Raw genomic sequence first — 25,317 nt, 5'->3', positions numbered from 1 at the left:
CCTTAACAACATGGTACACGAGCTCCATGGATGCACTTCAGTGGCCAATGACAAAAGTAGAGGCTTGATGAGTGCAGTACTTCCCAATGGCATTTTATTCTATGTGAGTTAAAAGACAGTTGTTACATGTCCATCAAACTGACTACAAAACTGAACAGAACAATTAAGTATCCCTTGGAATTCAGCTTGGAAAGCACAAGCAACAGTTATCAAGTGCCTTAGATGGGCCAAGTATTTTTAAACAGATGAGTGTCAGAACAACTTTTCAAGACAGATATTATCTTTTATTGAAGTATAGTTGATTCACAATGTTCTATTAATTACTGCTGCACAAAGTGATTCAGTTATATGCATACATACATTCTTAATTATATATATTCTTTTCCATTATGGTTTATCATAGAAATATAGTTCTTTGTATATATAGTAAAACCTTTTTTTTTTATCCATTCTATATATAAAAAGCTTATATCTGCTAACTTCCCTCCTCCAGCCGCCTCTCCATTACCACCACCAGTCTGTCCTCTGTGTCTGTGATTCTGTTTCATGGGTAGGTTTATTTGTGTCATATTTTAGGTTTCACATATAAGTGACATCATACGGTAGTGGTCTTTCTGTTTTGGACTCAGTGTGACAATCTCTACATCCATCCATGTTGCTGCACATGGCCTTATTTCACTCTTTTTTATGACTGAAGAGTCCTCCATTATATATATGCACCACATCTTTATTCATTCATCTGTCGATAGACATTTAAATTGTTTCCATAAAGACAACTATCACTTATACCTATTTTATAGGGAAACTGAAATGACTTATTTGAGAAAAAAAATGTGTGAATCCTTTATTGATTCTTCTGAACTCCACATGTGTGAAATCATGAGCATCTCCAGGAGAGTTAGGCATCTACAGGACCTGCCCCCTTCATGCCTGCTGGCACATTTATCATGGCCCTCAGTGTTTACGTCTGCCTGTGGCTGGTTGCTTTATTACCACACCTTGTCCCTGAGCATAGACAGCATATTAAAGAGCAGAGACATTACTTTGCCAACAAAGGTCCATCTAGTCAAGGCTATAGTTTTTCCAGTGGTTATGTATGGATGTGAGAGTTGGACTATAAAGAAAGCTGAGCACTGAAGAATTGATGCTTCTGAACTGTGGTGTTGGAAAAGACTCTTGGGAGTCCCTTGGACTGCAAGGAGATCCAACCAGTCCATCCTAAAGGAGATCAGTCCTGAATATTCATTGGAAGGACTGATGTTGAAGCTGAAGCTCCAATACTTTGGCCACCTGATGCAAAGAGTTGACTCTTTGGGAAAGACCCTGATGCTGGGAGGGATTGGGGGCAGGAGGAGAAGGGGATGACAGAGGATGAGATGGTTGGATGGCATCATCGACTCAATGGACATGGGTTTGGGTGGACTCTGGGAGTTGGTGATAGACAGAGAGGCCTGACGTGCTGTGGTTCATGGGGTCACAAAGAGTCGGATACGACTGCGCAACTGAACTGAACTGAACTGTCCCTGACCATAGATGATTAAACCAGAGATAGTTCAAGTACTTGCTTGACACATCAACAAGTAACTCCCTTTTCTAGAAGTTGCAATTACAGTTAGTCTGTCAGGTAGGAGTGTTGAAAATTTTTAATGTATTAGTTTATACTTCAAATAGTATTTTTGTAATGTGTAACATATATGATGATTATGAATCGTAGAATGTACTCAGAACTCCACATAATGCCATGCCCACTCCAGAGTTAATCATTTTCCTGAATATTGTGTTTCATATTCCTTCCCATTATTAAAAACAATTTCTTCCTACTCATCTATTTATGGTAATACAGGGTTCTGTCTTGCATGTGTATGGATGTTCCATAATATTTGCTGCAGAAATGAATATTCACTGTCTTTCTCAGCTATCCTTTCTTTGTGTTTGTTTCCCTGCACCCCTCTGGATAATGTTCTACCAGCATGAAGAGAAAAGACCCTCTTTAGTACACTTCTCAGCTTAGTAAACAGCCCAGCCTCCAAGCCAGTCCTGAGTTCAGTTCAGTCGCTCAGTCATGTCCAACTCTTTTTGACCCCATGAATCACAGCACGCCAGGCCTCCCTGTCCATCACCAACTCCCGGAGTTCACTCAGAGTCACATCCATTGAGTCAGTGATGCCATCCAGCCATCTCATCCTTGGTCGTCCCCTTCTCCTAGTGCCCCCAATCCCTCCCAGCATCAAAGTCTTTTCCAATGAGTCAACTATTCACAAGAGGTGGCCAAAGTACTGGAGTTTCAGCTTTAGCATCATTCCTTCCAAAGAAATCCCAGGGTTGATCTCCTTCAGAATGGACTGGTTGGATCTCCTTGCAGTCCAAGGGACTCTCAAGAGTCTTCTCCAGCACCACAGTTCAAAAGCATCGATTCTTCGGCACTCAGCCTTCTTCACAGCCCAACTCTCACATCCATACACGACTACTGGGAAAACCATAACCTTGACTAGACGGACGTTAGTCAGCAAAGTAATGTCTCTGCTTTTGAATATGCTGTCTAGGTTGGTCATAACTTTTCTTTCAAGGAGTAAGCGTCTTTTAATTTCATGGCTGCAATCACCGTCTGCAGTGATTTTGGAGCCCCAAAAAATAAAGTCTGACACTGTTTCCACTGTTTCCCCATCTATTTCCCATGGAGTGATGGGACCGGATGCCATGATCTTCATTTTCTGAATGTTGAGCTTTAAGCCAACTTTTTCACTCTCCTCTTTCACTTTCATCAAGAGGCTTTTTAGTTGCTCTTCACTTTCTGCCATAAGGGTGGTGTCATCTGCATATTTGAGGTTATTGATATTTCTCCCAGCAATCTTGATTCCAGCTTCTGTTTCTTCCAGTCCAGTGTTTCTCATGATGTACTCTGCATAGAAGTTAAATAAGCAAGGTGACAATATACAGCCTTGACATACTCCTTTTCCTATTTGGAACCAGTCTGTTGTTCCATGTCCAGTTCTAACTGTGGCTTCCTGACCTGCATACAGATTTCTCAAGAGGCAGGTCAGGTGGTCTGGTATTCCCATCTCTTTCAGGATTTTCCATAGTTTATTGTGATCCACACAGTCAAAGGCTTTGGCATAGTCAATAAAGCAGAAGTAGATGTTTTTCTGGAACTCTCTTGCTTTTTTCATGATCCGGCAGTTGTTGGCAATTTGATCTCTGGTTCCTCTGCCTTTTCTAAAACCAGCTTGAACATCAGGAAGTTCACAGTTCATGTATTGCTGAAGCCTGGCTTGGAGAATTTTGAGCATTACTTTACTAGCGTGTGAGATGAGTGCAATTGTGTGGTAGTTTGAGCACTCTTTGGCATTGCCTTTCTTTGGGATTGGAATGAAAACTGACCTTTTCCAGTCCTGTGACCACTGCTGAGTTTTCCAAATTTGCTGGCATATTGAGTGCAGCAGTTTCACAGGATCATCTTCCAGGATTTGAAATAGCTCTACTGGAATTCCATCACCTCCACTAGCTTTGTTCATAATGATGCTCTCTAAGGCCCACTTGACTTCACATTCCAGGATGCCTGGCTCTAGATGAGTGATCACACCATCGTGATTATCTGGGTCATGAAGATCCATTTTGTACAGTTCTTCTGTGTATTCTTGCCACCTCTTCTTAATATCTTCTGCTTCTGTTAGGTCCATAACATTTCTGTCCTTTATCGAGCCCATCTTTGCATTTAATGTTCCCTTGGTATCTCTAATTTTCTTGAAGAGGTCTCTAGTCTTTCCCATTCTGTTGTTTTCCCCTATTTCTTTGCATTGATCACTGAAGAAGGCTTTCTTATCTCTTCTTGCTATTCTTTGGAATTCTGCATTCTGATGCTTATATCTTTCTTTTCTCCTTGGCTTTTCACCTCTCTTCTTTTCACAGCTATTTGTAAGGCTTCTCCAGACAGCCATTTTGCTTTTTTGCAAGTACAAACCAGCCTCAGTCCCTCCTTTCCCAGGGCCCACCTCCAGCATTTCTGCAACTCCATTCCCACTTCTGGCCATCTTGTTCTTTTGCCTGCAAAGCTGTGAGAGCCCCTTTCTGCTTCTGCTCTTGCTGCCTGCAATTTATTTTCATGTTGTAGCCAAAATTCTCCTTTTCAGGAAACACCGTCAAACCCTAAATGGCTTCCCCTTGCTCCTAGATCAAAACCCTGCCTTCTCTCCACATCCTACAGTTCTCTATGTGCCATGACCCCTGACTGCCCTTGAGTTCACGTCCCACTCCTCACCTCCTCACTTGCTCATGACACTCCTTCCATCCGGGGGCTGTTGTGCTTGCTAGTCCCTTACCTCTCCCCCAACACCATTTCCCAGGATCGGTGCAAGACTGGATCCTATACAACAACAAACACTCCCTCTACACAGAGCCCATTTCCAGCCGCTACCCCCATTGCCCTGCATTCAGCACATTCAGCCTGTGCACCCAGTCACTGTCAGTCACCCTCCTCTACACCATGAATTCCACTGCAGCAGGAAATCTGACTTTGCTAAGGGAAAAATTATTCTGACACTTGCTAAAATGGTGAAAAAGTAGTGAAAGTGTTAGTCACTCAGTTGTGTCTGACTCTTTACAACCCCATGGACTGTAGCCTGCCAGGCTCCTCTATCCATAGAATTCCCTAAGCCAGAATATTGGGGTGGGTTGCCATTTCTTTTTCCAGGAGATCTTCCCTACCCAAGAATCAAACCTGGGTCTCCTGCATTGCAGGTAGATTGTTTACTCTCTGAGCCAACAGAGAAGCCCTAAAATGGTAAAGAAGAATTTTTAGTCAAGATTATCACAATATGAGTATTACAATAAGGAAGAGAGATTGGCCTCAACTCTGAATTCAGCAAGGATGAGTGGGGATGTATAGCCAAGGAATAGAGAGAGGTGGTCATTGAATGGAATATTGCTAAGAACAGACATTAAGGCTAGGGGATTCTCTCTAAACTAAGTTAACAAGATTCTTGATAAAACTGGGCTAGGCAGGCCATGGATGGACAGGGGCCAGGGTTGAGGCCTAGTCAAGGGGAGGACTCAAAAGACAAATATAAATATGCTATACTTTCTCTTAGCCACATTTTAGAAAGTAAAAAGAAGCAGATGAAAAGAATTTTAATAATATATCTTATTTAATCTCATATGTACATTATCTGTTCAATACATAACAATGAAAGTGAAGTCACTGAGTCATGTCTGACTCTTTGCGACCCTGTGGGCTGTAGCCTACCAGGCTACTCCATCCACAGGATTCTCCAGGCAAGGGTACTGGAGTGGGTTGCTATTTCCTTCTCCAGGGGTTCTTCCCGACCAAGGGATTGAACCCAGGTCTCCCGCCTTGCAGGCAGATGCTTTACCCTCTGAGCCACCAGGGAAACCTTTTCAATACATAACCAACATAAAAATTACTAATGAGCTACTGCACATTCATTTCTTTGTACCAAATGTTGAAAACCCAATGGTATTTTACACTCATGGCATATCTCCATTCAGACCAGTCACATTTCAAGGAAGAACAGCTACGTGTGGCCCTGGGCTACATATTGGGCAGTGCAGATCTGATGATTGTAGTGGTGACTGTACAAAGGGTATCCAATAAATGTCCACTGAATAAATGGATGAGTGAACTAAGAATAAACTTGATTCACAGAAATGGCCATTTTCTTTCTGCAAGTGTTCAAAATATGTTGGTGCCAAGTTTTACTCCAGAGACATGTATAAACAGTATGTGTCGCTTGATATGGGAAGGAATGGATATTTCAAATAATAAGAGAATATCACATTTCAATTATAATTGAATTCTTCACTCATCTTTGTTTTATAAATACCCAGAGGTAATAAAGGAAGAAAGCATAGCTATGAATTTTATCCACGAAGGAGTTTATGCAACCACAAAGGTGTTTTGATTTTTTCTTTTTTAACCAATTAGGTATTTTCATCTATTAAATTTTTTTCTTAAAGTATAAGACTGCAGTTTTCACAAGATAACAAATTTTAACAAGATTATTTTAAATATCTGGTTTTCTTCTGTTCCTTTAAATTCATCATCAGCTTCTATATTGGGTAGCTACAAGTGGTAGCATTTGGCATTGTTTATTCACTGTAAAATGTCAGAGCAGTAAGAGCTGGATTCCTCAATTGGGAACAGTAAGATGCCTGGATTTACTGTGCATTGTGTGGCTTCAGAATATTTTTTTCTGTTATTGTTCTTCCCTCATCCAGTGTGTTAAGAAAAGTATTTTTCCTGTTTACCACGTAGGACATGTCTGTCTTTTCTTCCTGTTTACACTGAAAACATTCAGCTGTAGCATTGATCTCCAGTGAAATCTATTGTGGTGTTCCTGACAGCTGTCAAATTCTGAATCAGATCAACCATATACCCACTAAAACACCCAACAGTCCAGAAGACTCATGAATATGTTTATCAGATATGTCTTATATAGTTTTAACTGCTGTCTTTATGCTGCTTCTGCTGCTGCTAAGTCACTTCAGTCGTGTCCAACTGTGCGATCCCATAGACGGCAGCCCACCAGGCTCTGCTGTCCCTGGGATGCTCCAAGCAAGAACACTGGAGTGGGTTGCCATTTCCTTCTCCAATGCGTTAAAGTGAAAAGTGAAAGTGAAGTCGCTCAGTTGTGTCAGACTCTTCGCGACCCCATGGACTGCAGCCTACCAGGCTCCTCCATCCATGGGGCTTTCCAGGCAAGAGTACTGGAGTGGGTTGCCATGCTTTTATAAATACAGGTAAAAAAAAGAAATAAGAATTAGAGAAACAAACCAGGCTTTAAAACAGGAGAGAGACTGCATTTTAGCTCCAAATTTATGAGGGATAGGAAAACAATGTATTCTTCATCCCTTTTCCCCTCCAATTAGATTTCTCTATAGAGACAACAAAAAATGTTTTTGATTTAAACCTTGAATTTTAAGGGCAAGCTTTAAAAAAGCTAAATCAATGCTAAATCAGAGGTATTTACAAGATTGACAAATTTAAGCCAAAGTGGATACTTAAAAGCTCATATAGATCTTTAGATGATGCTCTCCCAGATGGTGAATTAATGTAATTTTAGCAAGAAGCAAAGGTGCACTAATATGCAGTATTGCGGCCTCGCACTGACTTAATGTGTCTGTACCCATCACAGCGCAGATGTTGTATATCATTTTACTTCCAGTTTTTCTATACCACACACTGAAGAATGGGATTTGGGAGTACAGTAAATTATGATTTTAAATTTCGACTAGTGACTTGTTAGAAATTGAAGCTTTCTGTGAACTGTGTATAGAAATCACATCGATTGTTTTCTTTGTGCAGGGTGTGAAAGGTGACTTGGGTCCTCGTGGTCCACCTGGCCCAAAAGGAGAAAAGGTACAGTATTTACCTGGTCTTCTCTCAAGAAAACCCTGAGAACCTATGCAGTGACTTTTCACTGATCCTGTTTAACAGCCAAAATGTAATTTTGTTAAAATTAACCAAAGGCTATTATGTTTAAAAAAAAAAAAAAACTAAACTAAACAAGAAAAGCCTTTTGGTTCATTCAGTTAGTTTGAAGAGACTAAATGCACAATTGCTAGTCAACAGTAATTTGTGTTTATAAGATTTCCCTTTTTTCTCCCTCACTCGGCACCATTAGGTATTCATTCCCTCACAAATTTGCACCGATGTCCTGCACTGGGGAACTTGGCCAGTAGCACTGAGATGCTGCCATGGTGAAGCAGGTGGCCTTTGTGGGGAAAAAGGATAACTGTGCATCTCAGCCTTAATCTGAATGCCCTTCTTCCTGCCACATTTTCTCATGTCATTTTATAGGGGCCTATCAGCAGGGACCTTGAAAAGAAAATTATGAGATAGTAAAAGCAAGAGTTGTTTTGAGTAAGGTCATTGGGTGATCCTAGTTTGATGACAATTGTACATATGGGCATTTTGCACTGTATTTCGTTCTTCATTCTCAACATATTTAGAAACCTTTGTCTGTCTCTAGTATTTACCTTCTCAATAAAGTTGCCTGCAAATTGGTCCCCAATGAGTGATTTAAATTTCATCAATGTTTTTTTAACAACTATTGGTTATTTTTATTCAGTTGTTCCCAATATAATGATTACACAAGGCTAAGTGTTCACTTTTCAGGTGATTTTGTTAAATGAGAAAAGAGAATGTTGTAGAGATACTCCCACATAAGAATACAATATCCAGTGCCCCCTGCCACCCAGTGTTGGTTCCATAATGTCCATTTGAAGAGGGGTTAAGGCAGTGATACTTGATTTTTTTTCCTTATGCGATAACTTTAGTTAATTCACCATCAGCACTCTGGGGTTCAGTATATTTATCTACAAAATGAGGGAATTTGATGAGATAGAAGGTCTCTAATTGTCAAATTTAACATTCTAAGACTTACCTTTTTAAAAGGTATTCACTTTTTATTGAAAAAGTGAAAATGTTAGTTGCTCAGTTGTGTCCAACTCTTGGCTACCCCATGGACTGTAGCCCATGAGAATCCTCTGTCCATGAGATTCTCCAGGCAAGAATACTGAAGTGGGTTGCCATTGCCTTCTTCAGGGGATCTTCCCAACCCAGAGACTGAACCAGGGTTTCCTGCATTGCAGGTGGATTCTTTACCTTCTGAGCCACCAGAAAAGCCTTTTTTTTTTTTTTTCAATTGAAGTATAGTTTAATTTGCAGTATTTTGTTAGTTTCAGGAATACTAATCAGCATAGTGATTCATTTTGAATCAGCATAGTGATTCAAAAATTGTATAGCTTATATTCCATTTAAAGCTATTATAAAATATTGGCTATCTTCCTTGTGTTGTACAGTATGTCCTTGTAGCTTATTTACTCTGTGCATAGTGGTTGGTACCTCTTAATTCTCTACCCCTGTCTTACCTCTCTCTGTGATGCTTGATCTTAATGACCAAGAGTTCCCATGAAGTAAATATATACGGTGATACAATAAAGCATATAGGTGACATATTTATAAGTTGAAAAATAATAAACATTTAGATTAACCATATTCTTTAGATTTTGAATAGTTTTTCAATATACCTACCTGGTAATTTGTATTCATGTAATTGTCAGCAAAGCAACATTAGTATTTAAAATTTCATGACTATAGGCAAAACCTCTTACAAGTGTTCTCAAGTGCAAGGCCAGTTCAGCAAAGCTTTAAAAGAGGCAATGGGCTGCTGAAGGCATGAAGTGGGGAGACCCACTTATTATTTTTGCTGACCCACTTATTATTACTGTGCTAACTTTGTCAGAAATATAATCTGTCATTGTGACATTTCCCAGCTGCTCCATTGGCAAGTAACCATATTTGAAGAGATACTCTTTCTAATTTTGGATTAGTAGACAAAAGAATAGAAATTAGATTATTTTAGCCTTTCAAAACAAGTTCTGCTGCTGCAGAAAGCATGGGGATGCACAAGGTGATTTTTATATCATGATAGCTAAAAGCATGTGATAAATTTTTCATTGTGAAGACACTTTTATCAAGATAAAATTCTACTTTTCTTTGCATCCAGATTTATCTAAATATTGCTTTGATCCATTCTTAAAATTTGTAAATATGTGGGCAAGAAGGGACTATTGGTAATTGCAGCTTTTCTTTCATCCTTTAGGGAGATATGGGACCACCAGGACCACCAACCCTAACTGTAAGTAGTTTTGAAATCAAAATTCGTAACTGAAATATGTTACCCTGTTGACTGCTCACAGTATATCATGACTATACAGAATTTAAGCCATTAGATATTTTGGGAACTGAAAGTGACTTCAAAGTAGATCTAAGCAAACCTCCAGATTTTAAAGATGGAGCTTCTACCCACAGCAGTGAAGGGCTTAACCTGAGGTCATGCAGGTAATCACTGGAAAAGTCTGGAAGCAGTACTTAACCTAAGCAATTTTCCCCACCCTCCATATGGTTCATAATTTTTCCCCTTCAGGGTTTGATTATACATTCTTAATGTGACATTTAAAGTTAATGAAAGCAGAGACAGTTCTTCTTACTCTAAAAACTATAAAAGAATAAACTATAACACCCAATGTGTAAAAATAGCTACCTGTTTAAACTGATTGTTACATTCTCCAAAACCCATTCAAGCCCATTGCTTTTGCCTATGTGAGTTGCTTCTAAGATTTGAAAATGATAAAATAGAGATATTTCAGTTACAGATTTATGAGGAAAGTTTATAATGTCCACATAATGGCATTGCTCTCAATTAAATGGTTCATCATTTATTAAACATTTAGTCATAAATATGTAATGCTTTCATATTTGGATACGATTTGCTGTTATAGATTTTCTTCATAGGCCATTAAGGTTTCTCATTTAAGTTAAAGATTTGGTCTGAGAATGACACTAAGCTTAATGGAAAAGAAGAAAGATGTTTAACTAAGATCATGTGTAGCTTGAGGCCTCTCAAATTTTATGTTGATATTAGCTAATGACATAAATTAAGAATTTAAATCATCAGTTTCCTGAGACCTATGCTGATCATAGAAGGCCAAGTTTAAAGAAATCTTCTAGCATCTGAATGAGGGTCCTTCCATTAGGGCAGCACAGGACTTGCAAAGACTATGTGGCTTTGATAACATTTATATTTATCTTTGTACTTGAAAATATCATTCTGAACACTATGTTAATGCTATCTTACACAAATAATCTTAGCAATGCTCACTTAGAATGCAAATATTTCTTCATAAATGGAAAATCTAAGGAAACAAACAAATGACTTTCTTAGGAATAGCCAGATTCAATTAGGGTGGAATTCTGTGCTTGAAGCTTTGATGGGAATAAAAACTATTTGAGAGGAGGCTTTAACTGCATATTATTCATTTTTTTATAATTTGTGGAGTTTATTTCTTAAATTATTTGGCAGTGATTTAAAGTTTGCTCATTTTATTTAAATCACATGTTTATTTTTCTTCAACTGAGTTATGTGCTCAATCATTCCATGTAGTTATCTGATCACACAGTCATTTGCAACTTGTGTTTGAAGACTAAAATGCAATCTGTCTGTATCATTTCGCCTGATAAGCAAAGTTGGCCCCTCAGCCAGAATATTATATTGGACTATGTCAATGTCAAGTGACAATTGTCATCTTTCTGCCAAGTAACACCCTTTAGATGTCTCTTTGCACTATTCAGTGGCCAGACACTAAAGGAGTACAAGCTGATTTTCATATTTATCTAAAGATATGAGAGAAGCTCCAAAGTGGGAGGTTAAGAGAGTGAATTAGAAGGATATGCAGCTTACCATCTTCCAAAACACATCAAAAAGACATCTACATGTGGTAAAATTGTCATTGAAAACTAGCAGAAGACCTCTTACACAGCCAAAGCTGCAAGAAAGATCCCCACACAACTGGTAGGATAACAAAAAGGCATTGGAACAGGACCAGCCCCCCTGGGAGGGAGCTGTGAAGGAAGAAAAACCCTTACAGATGACCCCTCCCCTTGTGAATCCCCTTCACTGGCTGGGAGGTCCATTTGGCTGGATAGGGGGTCTGGAGGGGCCCGGACTCTGCCCGTGAGGAGGTCTGCATGTGCTGGCTTGTTAGCTGTCAGGACAGAGAGAGACTGGCTCTGATGGCTGCCACCTCAATGCACTTCCTAACCTTAAATGTCCTTCAGGTGGACCTGCTAGTACATTGAGTGGACAGCTGCTGAAACTTGGGCTTATGTGGATGGATCCTGGGAAAGGACTCAGCCTAGATATGCGGAAACAGCCCAAAGGGCAGGAGTGTAGTGCAGGCCTCTCCAGCCCAGGCTTACATGAGGTCAGGGACAAGCACAACAGAGAAAGGGATGTGACCTGAACTGCTTCTGAGCAGAACCATGGATGCCTGCATAAATGGTGCATAGGTTCAGAGTGACCATGTGGGTCTCTGTTGCTTTGGCACTCACCTCCTTGGGACAGAGCACAAACTTAAGAGCCTTCTCAAATGCAACCTTCAGGGTTCTACTGCAGCAACTGGGGAGCAGAGCCTGTTGTTGGCACACACATGGCAGGGTGTGGATTTACCATTAGAAAGCCCACTGTTAGTCTGCTCGTGGCAGGGCACAGCTCCACTGGTAGGCTTTGTGAGTACACACACTATGGGGAAGAGGCTGATATCTGAGCCCACAATCAGCGCTGTCACATCAGGGACATGAGGGGGTCAGGAGGTCCTGCAGCAGCAGACTTTGTTGGCGTGCACATCAGGTGAGGGACATAATCCACAGTATCACATGTCTCCAGTGGACAGGCCCTAGGGAGAAGCTTGCACTGGTTCCTTTCCCAGCAGAAGTGCTCCAGTTCCACCCAGCTCACACAAAGCCTGAAGCTAGAATCTGGGGGGACAGGCCCTGGGAGAGCCCTACTACAGAGGCAGCTCAGGTCTCAGGTGGCAGCTCAACCACTTCAGTTTCTGTAGCCACAATGCCCTGATCCTCAGGGCCTGCCTTACACTAGGTCAGGGACAAACACAACAGAGAAAGGAATGCAGCATGGGCTGCTTCTAAACAGAATCTTGGATGCCTGTGAGGTGGTGCATACATTCGCTGTGACCATATGAGCTTCTCTTGCTTCAGCACTCCTCCTTGCTACAGAGCACAAACTCAAGAGCAGCAGAGCCTTCTCACACACAAACATCAGGGCTTCTGCTGCAACAACTGGGAAGAAGACCCAACCCCCAACAAGGCTGTGACAGTCACAGAGAGAAGAGGAGGTGCTGCCCAACATCCAGTGCAGGATCTCTACACAACACCAGTCATAACCTCTATCAGGGGGATAACAGCCAGCACACTCTGGGTGAAGATGTGACAGGCATCCATAACAGAGACAGCTATTAAGACAAAGATATTAGACTCACATTGTCTATATAGGGATGATCCCACATAAAAACAGCCCTCAAGACCACAGTAGTAACTATTTCTTCTAAATTTGTAGAGTCACAGAAGTGTAAGTAAAATGAAGAAGCAAAGGAACTACTCTCAACAAAGAGAACAAGCAAAATCCCCTAAAACTAATAAATGAAACAGACCTCTTCAGTATACTAGATCTTGAGTTGAAAAAAGTAATAAAAATGTTAAAGGAATTAAGAAAGACTTTCAATAGAAGTTCAGGTCACTGTAACAAGGAACTGGAAACTATAGGGAAACAATCAAAATTAGACAACTCAACTGCTGAGAGAAAAATAGAACTGAAAGCAGACTAAATAATGCAGAAGAACAAATAAGTGATCTGGAAGATAGAATAATGGAAATAACACCATCAGAACAACAGATGGAAACACAAATGGACAGAAAAAAAGAAAGCAGCATATGAGATCTGTGGAATCATTTAAAGCATGCCAGCCTACACACAATAAGGATCCCAGAAGGGAAAAAAAGAAGAGGATCAAAAATGTATTTGAAGAAATTATGGCTGAACATTTTCCAAACCTAAAGATGGAAACAGATATCCAGGTATAAGAAGTATAGAGAGTCCTGAACAAGAACCCAGTAGACCTACACCAAAATATACCATAATTAAAATGACAAAAGTTAAAGAGGATTCAAAAGTAAGGAAAAGAAAAACAAAGAGTCAGTTTCAAGGGAACCCCCACAGGTTGATTTCTCTACGGAAAATTTGCAAACCAGAATATATATTTTGCAATATATATTCAGAGTTCTGAAAGGGGAAAACTTGCAGCCTAGGATACTCTCCTCATTAAGATTATCACTTAGAATGAGAAACAAAGAATATCTCAGACAAGCAAAGACTACAAGAATACAGCACTAAGTCTTTCCTAAAAAATATTGAAGATCTTCTCTAAATAGAAAAGAAGCAAGAATATGTAAGAAAGGGTAAAACCACAATAGGATAGGCCAATTAAAAAAAAAAGGATTAAACATCCCTTAAAGAAACTAGTACATAGATTTAACACAATAAATATTTTATTAAAGCAACTATGACTATAGTTAACAGCAAAAAGACAAACATCATACTGTAAAATAGGATATAAAAATCACAAAATGCAGAAGAAGGAAGTAAAGACTAGTTTGTTTTTTTTTTTTTAGAATATGCCTGAACTTATACAACTATCAGTCTAATGCAAGCAGATACAATTCTGGATTATTGTGCTTGAAAGCCAGAGTGATCACAAATCAAAAACATTCAACAGATTCACAAAACTCCAAGAGGAAAGAAACTCAAGTTAATTCAAGAGAAAACCATCAAACCACAAAAGGAACGAAACAAAGAGAACTGAAAAATCAAGTAGAAAATAAGGTTTAAAATGAAAATAAATACATCTTATAAGTAATTGCTTTAAATGTGAATGGACTAAATGTGCCAATCAAAAGACATTGACTCAAAGGTTGTATTAAGAAAAAAAAAATGAGTATCTACAGTATGTTGTTACAGGAGACTCACTTTAGGGTTAAAGATGCTATATTGATAAATGAGGGGCTGGGAAAAGATGTCTCATGAGAATGAAAGCAACAAAAAGCCAAAGATAGCAATACTCATATCAGACAAAATAGACTGTGAATAACAAAGGACAAAGAATGACATTAGATACTGATAAAGGGATCCATACAAGAAGATATTAGACTCATTAAAATATTTGTCAACAAAGATCTGTCTAGTCAAAGCTATGGTTTTTCCAGTAGTCATGTATGAATGTGAGAGTTGGACTATAAAGAAAGCTGAGCACCAAAGAATTGATGCTTTTGAACTGTGGTGTTGGAGAAGACTCTTGAGAGTCCCTTGGACTGCAAGGAGATCCAACCAGTCCATCCTAAAGGAGATCAGTCCTGAATATTCATTGGAAGGAGTAATGGTGAGCTGAAACTCCAATACTTTGGCCACCTGATGCAAAGAACTGACTCTTTGGAAAAGACATTGATGCTGGGAAAGATTAAGGACAGGAGGAGAAGGGGAAAACAGAGGATGAGATGGTTGGATGGCACCACCGACTCAATGGACTTGAGTTTGAGTAAGCCTGGGAGTTGGTGATGGACAGGGAGGCCTGGCGTGCTGCAGTCCATGGGGTCACAAAGAGTCGGACACAACCGAGTGACTGAACTGAACATATATGCCAATGTAGGAGCACCTAAATGTAAATAATGTTAATATAAAGCAAATAATAATAGATATAAAAGGAAAAGGTAACAGGAATACAATGATAGTGGGATACTTAAACACTGCACTGACATCAGAAGACCTGTCTTCTAGACAGAAAATCAGTTGGGCAACAGAGCTCCTAAATGACACAATAGATTTACAGCTGGAGTTAATTGATATCTACAGGAAACGACATCCAAAAAACCCAGAATACACATTCTTTCCAAGTGTACGTGGGACATTCTCTAGGACAGACCACATACTAAGACACAAAGCAAGTTTCAACAAATTTAAAAGGGTAGAAGTTAATTCAAACATCTTTTCTGACCACAGTGGTAAGAAAATAGACATGAACCATAGAAAGAAAAGAAGAAGAAGAAGAAGAAAAAACAATATGGAGATTAAATACACACTATGAAGAAATCAATGGATCAACAGTAAAATGAAACAGGAAATCAGTCAAGACAAACAACAGTGAAAACATAGTCTTACAAAATCTAGGGGATATAGCAAAACCTGTACTAATGGGGAAATTCATAGTGATACAGGCTGTCTTCAAGAAACAAGAAAACCTCAAATAAACAACCTAAACTGTCACCTGAAAGAATTATAAAAAGAAGAACAAAAAAGTCAATAGTATGAAGGAAATAATAAATATCAGAAAGATAAATAAAATTGAGATAAAAATGATAGAAAAGATAAATAAAACTAAGAGCTGGGTTTTTTTTTAAACAAAATCAAAAAATCTCTAGCCACGTTCACCATCAAAAAGAGAGATAAGACCCAAATAATCAAAAAAAGAAATGAAAAAGGAAAAATAACTACAAATACCACAGAAAAACAAACAAAAATAACATTATGCTGTGAACAGTTATATGCCAACAAATTGGACAACCTAGAATAAATAAACAAGTATCTAGAAACATACAACCTTCCAAAACTGTGTTAAGAAGAAACAAATCTTTGAAAAAGATTGACCATTAGAAGTGAAATAGAATTTGTAATAGAAAAAAAAGAACTTCCTACAAACAAAAGTCCAGGACCAGATGGGTCTTTGGGGAATTCCACCAAATATAAAAATAAGAATTTATATGCATCCTTCTTAAACAATTGTAAAAAATTAAAGATGAGGGATCACTCGGAGAAGGCAATGGCACCCCACTCCAGTACTCTTGCCTAGAATATCCCATGGACAAAGGAGCCTGGCAGGCTGCAGTCCATGGGGTCGCTAAAGAGTCGAACATGACTGAACGACTTCACTTTCGCTTTTCACTTTCATGCATTGGAGAAGGAAATGGCAACCCACCCCATTTTTCTTGCCTGGAGAATCTCAGGGATGTGGGAGCCTGGTGGGCTGCCGTCTATGGGTTCACACATAGTCAGACATGACTGAAGTGACTTAGCAGCATACTTGAAAAGAATCATACACCATGATCAAGCTGGACAAATACCAGGGTCATAAGAGTGTTTCAACATGCTCAAATCAACCAATGTGATACATCACATTAGAAAAGGAAAAGACAAAAACCACATGATCATCTCAATAGACACAGAAAAGCATCTGATAAAATTCAGCATTCACTTTTGATAAAATCCTCTCACCACAGTGGGTATAAAGGGAACGTATCTCAACATAAGAAGAGCCGTTTATGACAAACCCACAGCCAACACTGTACTTACCAACGAAAAGAGGAAACTCTTCGTGTTACATTCTAAAACAAGCAAGGAAGCCCCCTCTCACTACTTATATTCCCCATTGTTTTGGATGACTCAGTCACAGCAATCAGACAAGAAAAAGAAATAAAGCGTATCCAAATTGGAAGGGAAGAGGTTAAATAGTCATTATGGAGATGACATGATTCTCTATATAGAAAACCCTAAACACTTCACACAAAAACTATTAAAACTGATAAATGAATTCAGCAAGGTTGCAGGATACAAGATTAATATATAGAAATCTACTGCATTTCTTTACACTAACAGTGAAATACCAGAAAAAGAAAGTTTTTAAAATCCCATATAAAATCACATAAAATAGTAAAATACTTAGTAAAATACTTCTAACCAAGAAGGTGAAAGACCTATATGGTGAAATCTATTAAGACATAGATAAAAGAAATTGAAGATGATTCAAAAAAATGGAAAGTTATCCATTTCTCTTCTATTGGAAGGATTGATATTGTTAAAATGGGCATATAACCCAAAGAAATAAATAGATTTAGTGAAATCTCTATCAATTTACCCATAACATTTTTCACGGAACTAAAACAAATAATCCATAAAGCTATATGGAGCCACAAGAGACAAAACTGTCAAAGTAACTCTGAGGAAGAAGAACTAAGCTGGAGGCATAGTGCTGCCAGACTTCAGATAATACTACAAAACTTTAGTTGTCAAAACATCATGGTATTGGCACAAAAACAGGGATATAGGCAAATGGAAAAGAATAAAGAACCTCAAAATAAACCCACACACCTACAGTCAGTTAATCTTCAACTGGAGGCAAAAATATACAAATGAAATAAGACAATCTGAAACTAGAGATCAATAAAAACAGAAAAACTGGAAAATTCAAAAATATGTGAAAATTAAGCAACACACTCCTAAGCAGCCAATGGGTCAAAAATTAAAAGGGAATACAAAAATATCTTAAAATGAAAACAAAACATACCAAAACTAATGGGGTGCAGCAAAGGCAATTCTGAGAGAATTAGCTATAACTAATAAATAACTATAAATTCCTAAATTAAGAAAAATAAAGATCTCAAACACGGTATAGCTTTATTCGTAAAGGAACTTGGAGAGGAAGAACAAAGTCTGAGGCAGCAGAATTAAAAAAAAAAAAAAGAAGAAGAAATAAACTGTCAGAGCAGACATAAATGGAGAATAGAAAAACAGTAGAAAAGATCAATTAAGCTAAGAGTTGGTTTTTGACAAACTTAGGTAGATTAACCAAGAAAAACAGAGAAAAAAACTAAATAAAATCAGAAATAAAAGAGAAAACATTATAAATAATACAATAGAAACACAAAGGATTATGAGAAACTACTATGAACAATTATACGCCAACAAACCAGATAGATGGATCATGAATAAATAGAAAATTTTATTGGGCTAATAATAAGTGAAAAAATTGTATCAGTAATCAAAACCCTCTCAACAAAAACAAGTCTGGGACAAGGTGTTGTATGGATGAATTACACCATACATTTAAAGAAAAATTAATACCTGTCCTTATCAAATTATTCCAAAGAATTTAAGAGGAGGAAACACTTCCATGCTCATAATATGAGGACAACATTACCTTGTCTTGATATCAAAGTCAGATACAGACACTATAAGAAAACTCAAGACAAATATCCTAGATGCAACATTTTTCAGCAAAATACTAGCAAATTGAATTCAGAATCATATTAAAGGAATTACACACTGTATTCCCTAAAGCGCAAGGATGTTTCAACATACAAAGTCAAATAGTGTGATACATTACATTAAAAGAATGAAAGATAAAAATTATATAATCATCTTCATAGATACAGAAAGAAACATTTGATAAAATTCAAAAAACCTTTAATGATAAAAACCTTTAACAAATTCGGTCTAGAAGGAACATACCTCAACATAACAAACAGCATACATAACAAGTCCAGAGCTAACATCATCAACAGTAAAAGGTTGAAAGCTTTTCCTCTAATATCAGGAACAAGTATGAAAATGCATACTTGAACAGTATTAAAAGGTGGAAAGATTTGATAGCGAAAGATGAACTCCTTAGGTTGGTAGGTGCCCAATATGCTACTGGAGAAGTGCAGAGAAGTAGCTCCAGAAGAAATGAGGCTGATACAAAGCAAAAACAATATCCAGTTGTGGATGTGTCTGGTGGTAAAAGTAAAGTCCGCTGCTGTACACAATATTGTGCAAGAACCTGGGATGTTAGGTTCCTGAATCAAGTTAAATTGGGAGTGATCAAACAGGAGATGACAAGAGTGAACAGTAACAGTTTAGGATTCAGTGAAGTAAAAATGGACCAGAATGGGTGAATTTAATTCAGAGGACCATTACATCTACTACTGTGGGTAAGAATCCCTTAGAAGAAATGGAGTAGCCCTCATAGTCAACAAAAGAGCATGAAATGCAGTATTTGGGTACAATCACAAAAATGACAGAATGAACTCTGTTCATTTCCAAGGCAAACCATTCATTATCACAGTAATCCAAGCCTATGCCTCAACATCTAATACTGTAGAAGCTGAAGTTGAATGGCTCTCTGAAGACCTACAAGACCTTCTAGAAATAACACCACAAAATGATGTCCTTTTTATCATAGGGGATTGGAATGCAAAGGTAGGAAGTCAAGATATACCTGGAGTAACAGGCAAGTTTGGCTTTAGAATACAGAGTTAAACAAGGCAAAGCCTAACAGTTTTGCCAAGAGAACACACTGGTCATAGCAAACACCCTCTTCCAACAATACAAGGGATGACTCTACATATAAAGATCACCAGATGGTCGATATCAAAATCAGATTGATTATGTTCTTTGTAGTCCAAGATGGAGAAGCTCTATAGAGTCAGCAAAAACAAGACTGGAAGCTGACTGTAGCTCAGATCAGTTCAGTTCAGTTCAGTCGCTCAGTCGCGTCCGACTCTTTGCAACCCCATGGACTGCAGAACACCAGGCTTCCCTGTCCACCACCAACTCCTGGAGCGTACTCAAACTCACTCCATTGAGGCAGTGATGCCATGCAACCATCTCATCCTCCATTGTCCCCTTCTCCTCCCACCTTCAATCTTTCCCAGCATCAGGGTCTTTTCAAATGAGCCAGTTCCTTGCATCATGTGGCCAAAGTACTGGAGTTTCAGCTTCAGCATCAGTCCTCCCAATGAATATTCAGAAGGAATATTATTTCCTTTAGGATGCACTGCTTGAATCTCTTTGCATTACAAGGGACTCTCAAGAGTCTTCTCCAACACTGCATTTCAAAAGCATCAAAAGCATCAAATCTTCAGCGTTCAGCTTTCTTTTTTTAAATTAATTTATTTTAATTGGAGGCAAATTACTTACAATATTGTAGTGGCTTTTGCCATGCATTGACATGAATCAGCCATGGGTGTACATGTGTCCCCCATCCCGAAATAACCTCCCACCTCCTTCCCCATCCCGTCTCTCAGGGTGGTCCCAGTGCACCAGATTAGAGTGCCCTGTTTTGTGCATCGAACTTGGACTTGTGATCTATTTCACATAGTCTGACTCTCACATCCATACATGACTACTGGAAAAACCATAGCTCTGACTAGACAGAACTTTGTTGGCAAAGTAATGTCTCTGCTTTTTAATATGCTGTCGAGGTTGGTCATAACTTCTTTTAGTTTCATGGCTGCAGTCACCATCTGAAGTGATTTTGGAGCCCAAGAAAATAAAGTCTGTCACTGTTTTCCCACCTATTTGCCATGTAGTGATGGGACGGAATGCCATTATCTTAGTTTTCCAAATGTTGAATTTTAAGCCAGCTTTTTCACTCTTCTCTTTCACTTTGATCAAGAGGCTCTTTTGTTCCTCTTGGCTTTCTGCCATAAAGGTGATGTTACGTGCATATCTGAGGTTAGTGATATTCCTCCCAGCAATCTTGATCCCAGCTTGTGCTTCACCCATTCCGGTATTTCATATGATGTACTCTGCATATAAGTTAGAGAAGCAAGGTGACAATGTACAGCCTTACTGTATATTGGAACATACATTTCCCAATTTGAAACCAGTGCAGTGGGGTAACAGATTCAAGGAATTAGATCTGGTAGACAGAGAAGGCAGAGAAGGCAATGGCACCCCACTCCAGTACTCTTGCCTGGAAATCCCATAGGTGGAGGAACCTGGTGGGCTACAGTCCATGGGGTTGCTAAGAGTCAAACACGACTGAGCAACTTCACTTTCACTTTTCACTTTCACCCATTGGAGAAGGAAATGGCAACCCACTCCAGTGTTCTTGCCGGGAGAATCCCAGGGATGGGGGAGCCTGGCGGGCTGCCATCTATGGGGTCACACAGAGTCGGACATGACTGAAGTGACTTAGCAGCAGCAGCAGCAGCAGACAGAGAAGGAAATGGCAACCCACTACAGTGTTCTTGCCTGGAGAATCCTAGGAACGGAGGAGCCTGGTGGGCTGCCATCTATGGGGTTGCGAGTCAGACACAACTGAAGCGACTTCACAGCAGCAGCAGCAGACAAAGTACCTGAAGTACTATGGACAGTAGTTTGTGATATTGTACAGGAGGCAGTGATCAAAGCCATCCCCAAGAAAAAGAAATGCAGAAAGGCAAAATGGTTCTTTGAGGAGGCCTTACAAAAAGCTGAGAAAAGAAGAGCAGTGAAGGGAATGGAGAAAAGGAATGATATTGATCCGAAGGCAGAGTTCCAAAGAGTAGCAAGGACAGATAAGAAAGCCCTTCTCAGTGATCAATGCAGAGAAATAGAGGAAAACAATAAAATGGGAAAGACTAGAGATCTCTTCAAGAAAATTAGAGATACCAAGGGAACATTTCATGCAAAGATAGGCACAATAAAGGATAGAAATGGTATGAAATTAACAGAAGCAGAAGACTTTAAGAAGAGGTGGCAATAATACACAGAATTATGTAAAAAAGATCGTAATGACCTAGATTACCATGATGGTGTGATCACTAACCTAGAGCCAGATATGTTGGAGTGGAAAGTCAAGTGGGTCTTAGGAAGCATCACTACAAACAAAGCTAGTGGAGTTAATGGAATTCCAGCTGACCTATTTCAAATCCTAAAAGATGATGCTGTGAAAGTGATGCACTCAATATGCCAGCAAATTTGGTAAACTCAGCAGTGGCCACAGGACTGGAAAAGGTCAATTTTCTTTCCATTCCTAAAGAAACGCAATGCCAAATAATGTTCACACTACCATACAATTGCACTCATTTCAGCTGCTAGCAAAGTAATGCTGAAAATCCTTCGAGCCAGACTTCAATAGTATGTGAACCAAGAAATTCCAGATGTTCAAGCTGGACTTAGAAAAGGCAGAGGAAGTAAAGATCAAATTGCCAACATCTGTTGGATCATAGAAAAACCAAGAGAATTCCAGAAGAACATCTACTTCTGCTTCATTGACTAGACAAAAGCCTTTGACTGTGGATCACAACAGTGGAAAATTCTGTGGAAAATTCTTCAAAAGATGGGAAAATCAGAGCACCCTACCTGCCTCTGGGAAACTTGTATGCAGGTCAAGAAGAACTAGTTAGAACTGGATATGGAACAAAGTTCCAAATTGGGCGAGGAGTATGTCAAGTATATTGTCACCCTGCTTATTTAACTTCTATGCAGAGTACATCATGAGAAATGCTGGGTTGGATTAAGCATAAGCTGGAATCAAGATTGCCAGGAGAAATACCAATAAACTCAGATATGCAGATGACTCCACCCTTATGGTAGAAAGTGAAGAGGAACTAAGGAGCCTCTTGATCAAAGTGAATGTGGAGAGTGAAAAAGCTGGCTTAAAACTCAAGATTCAAAAAACTAAGATCATGGCCTCCGGTCCTATCACTTCATGGTAAATAGATGGGGAAACAGTAGAAACAGTGACAGACTTTATTTTCTTGGGCTCTAGAATCACTTCAGATGGTGACTTCAGTCATGAAATTAAAAGACGCTTACTCCTTGGAAGAAAAGCTATGACCAACCTAGATAGCATATTAAAAAGCAGAGAAATTTTTTTATTGACAAAGGTCCATCTAGTCAAAGCTATGGTTTTTCCAGTAGTCATGTATGGATGTGAGAGTTGGCCCATAAAGATGGCTGAGTGCCAAAGAATTGATGCTTTTAAGCTATGGTGTTGGGAAAGACTCTTGAGATTCCCTTGGACTGCAAGCAGATCAATCCAGTCAATCCTAGAAGAAATCAATCCTGAATATTCATTAGACGGATTGATGCTGAAGCTGAAGCTCTAATATTTTGTCCACCTGATGTAAAGACCCAACTCATTAGAAAAGACCCTGATGCTGGGAAAGATTGAAGGCAGAAGGAGAAGTGGAGGACAGAGAATAAGATGGTTGCATGGCATCACTGACTCGAATGATATGAGTTTGAGCAAACTCCAGTAGTTGGTGAAGGACAGGGAAGGCTGGCGTTCTGCAGTCCATGGGTTCGGAAAGAGTCAGACTTGACTGAGCGTCTGATCAACAGCATTAGGAATAAAAGCAATATGCCTGCTCTTCCCATTCCTACTCAACATAGTACTGGAAGTCTTAGCATGAGAAATTAAGGAAGAAGAATAAATAAAATACATCTAAATCAGAAAGGAAAAATGTAAAACTTTCTTTATTTGCAGATTTTATGATCTTTTATGTAGAAAATTTCAATGCCTCTAACAACAAACTCTTAGAACTAATAAACACATTCAGAAAAGCTGAAGGATACATCAGTTTCATTTTTGTACACTAACAAAGTACTGAAAAAGAAGTAAAGCAATCATGTTAACAATAGCAGCAATAACATTCTAGGAATAAATTTAAACAAGGAAATAGTAAGACCTCTGTGTTGAAAACTACAGGACTTTGGTAAAAGACATTGAAGAAAATGCAAATAAATAAATATATATGCTGTCTTCATGAGTTGGAAGAAATAATATTGTTAACATATTCATACTCCTCAAAGCCATCTATAGATCCAGTGCAATCCTTATCCAAATTTTAATGGCATTTTTCACAGAAATAGAAAAAAAACTCCTAGAACTCTTATGGAATCATGAAATATCCTGAAGCAGTCCTGATAAAGCAATCCTGATAAAGAAAAACAAGGCTGGAGGCATCACACTTCTTGACTTCTAACTGTATTACAAAGTTATATTAATCAGAACAGTATGTTAACTGTTGTTAAAGAGGCACATACACCACTGGAACTTAACTGGGAGCCCAGAAATAAATCCATGTGTGTACAGTCAACTCATACTCGATAAGGGAGCCAACAATACTCACTGGAGAAAATACAGTCTCTTCAACAGATGGTTTGGGGAAAAACTGGATAATCACATGCCGAAGATTGAATTGGTCCCTATCTTACATCACTCACAAAAAATTAGCTTGAAATGATTTAAAGACTTACATATAAGAGCTGAAACTATGAAATTCCTAAAAGAAAACATAAGGAAAATCTACTTGACACTGGTCTTAGCAATAAATTTTTGGCTATGATTCCATAAGTACCAGTAGCAAAAGCAAAAATAAAAACGTGGGACCACATCAAACTTAAAAGTTTCTGTACTGCAAAAGAAACAATCAACAAAATAAAAAGCCAACTATGGACTGGTAGAAATATTTCAAACCATATATCTGACAAAGGCTTAATATACAAAATATATAAGAAACTCAATAGCAAAATCCCAGATAGTCACATTTTAAAATGAGCAAAGGACCTGAATAGCTATTTTTTCCAAAGACATTCAGTTGACCAACAAGTACATGAAAGGCATTTCAGCATCACCAGTCATCAGGGAAATGCAAATCAAAACCACAGTGAAGTATCCCCTCACACTTGTCAGAAGCACTGTTATCACAAAGGCAAGAGATAACAAGAGTTGGCAAGGGTATGGAGAAAGGGAAACCCTCATGCACTGCTGGTGGGAACGTGAATCAGTGCAGACAGTATGAAAAACTATGGAGGTTCTTCTAAAAAATTACAAAGAAGACTATCATATGATTTAGCAGTCTGATTTCTTAGGATACATCTTAAAGAAAAGCAATCAGCAATCAGTACAGTTAACCCTTGAACAACACAGATTTGAGTTGCACAGTGCCCATTATTTGCAGATTTACTACATGACCCATGGTTGGTAGAATCCAAGGATGTGGAACCGTGGATACTGAGGATTGGCTGCAAAGTTGTACACAGGCTTTTTACTGTACTCCTAACCCTTGTGTTGTTAAAGGGTCAACTGTACTTCAGGGGAATATCTACATATCCATACTTATTGCAGTGTTCTTTGTTGTGCGGAGGGAGGTGGGAGGGGGATTCATGTTTGGGATTGCATGTACACCCATGGTGGATTCATGTCAATGTATGGCAAAACCAATACAGTATTATAAAGTAAAATAAAGTAAAAATAAAAAGTTAAAAAAAAATAATAGCCAGGACATGGAAACAACCTAACAGTGATTAGTGGATAAAGAACATGGAGATACACACACACACACACACACACACACACACACAC

General features: G+C 38.7%; 1 protein-coding gene across 1 annotated transcript in view; it reads left to right on the top strand.

The window, feature by feature from the left end:
- COL19A1 (collagen type XIX alpha 1 chain) overlaps positions 1 to 25,317 on the top strand; it is a 439,982-nt gene that overhangs the window by 178,986 nt on the left and 235,679 nt on the right. The window contains exons 13-14 of the mRNA XM_052652029.1: positions 7,319 to 7,372; positions 9,621 to 9,656. Coding sequence (XP_052507989.1) covers positions 7,319 to 7,372; positions 9,621 to 9,656 — 90 coding nt within the window. The remainder of the gene's footprint in view (positions 1 to 7,318; positions 7,373 to 9,620; positions 9,657 to 25,317) is intronic.

Source organism: Budorcas taxicolor, chromosome 14, assembly GCF_023091745.1.
Source record: "Budorcas taxicolor isolate Tak-1 chromosome 14, Takin1.1, whole genome shotgun sequence".
In the NCBI taxonomy this organism is placed as follows: domain Eukaryota; kingdom Metazoa; phylum Chordata; class Mammalia; order Artiodactyla; family Bovidae; genus Budorcas; species Budorcas taxicolor.
The sequence above is the reverse complement of the archived record's forward strand: the minus strand, read 5'-3'. Positions and strand labels throughout refer to the sequence as shown.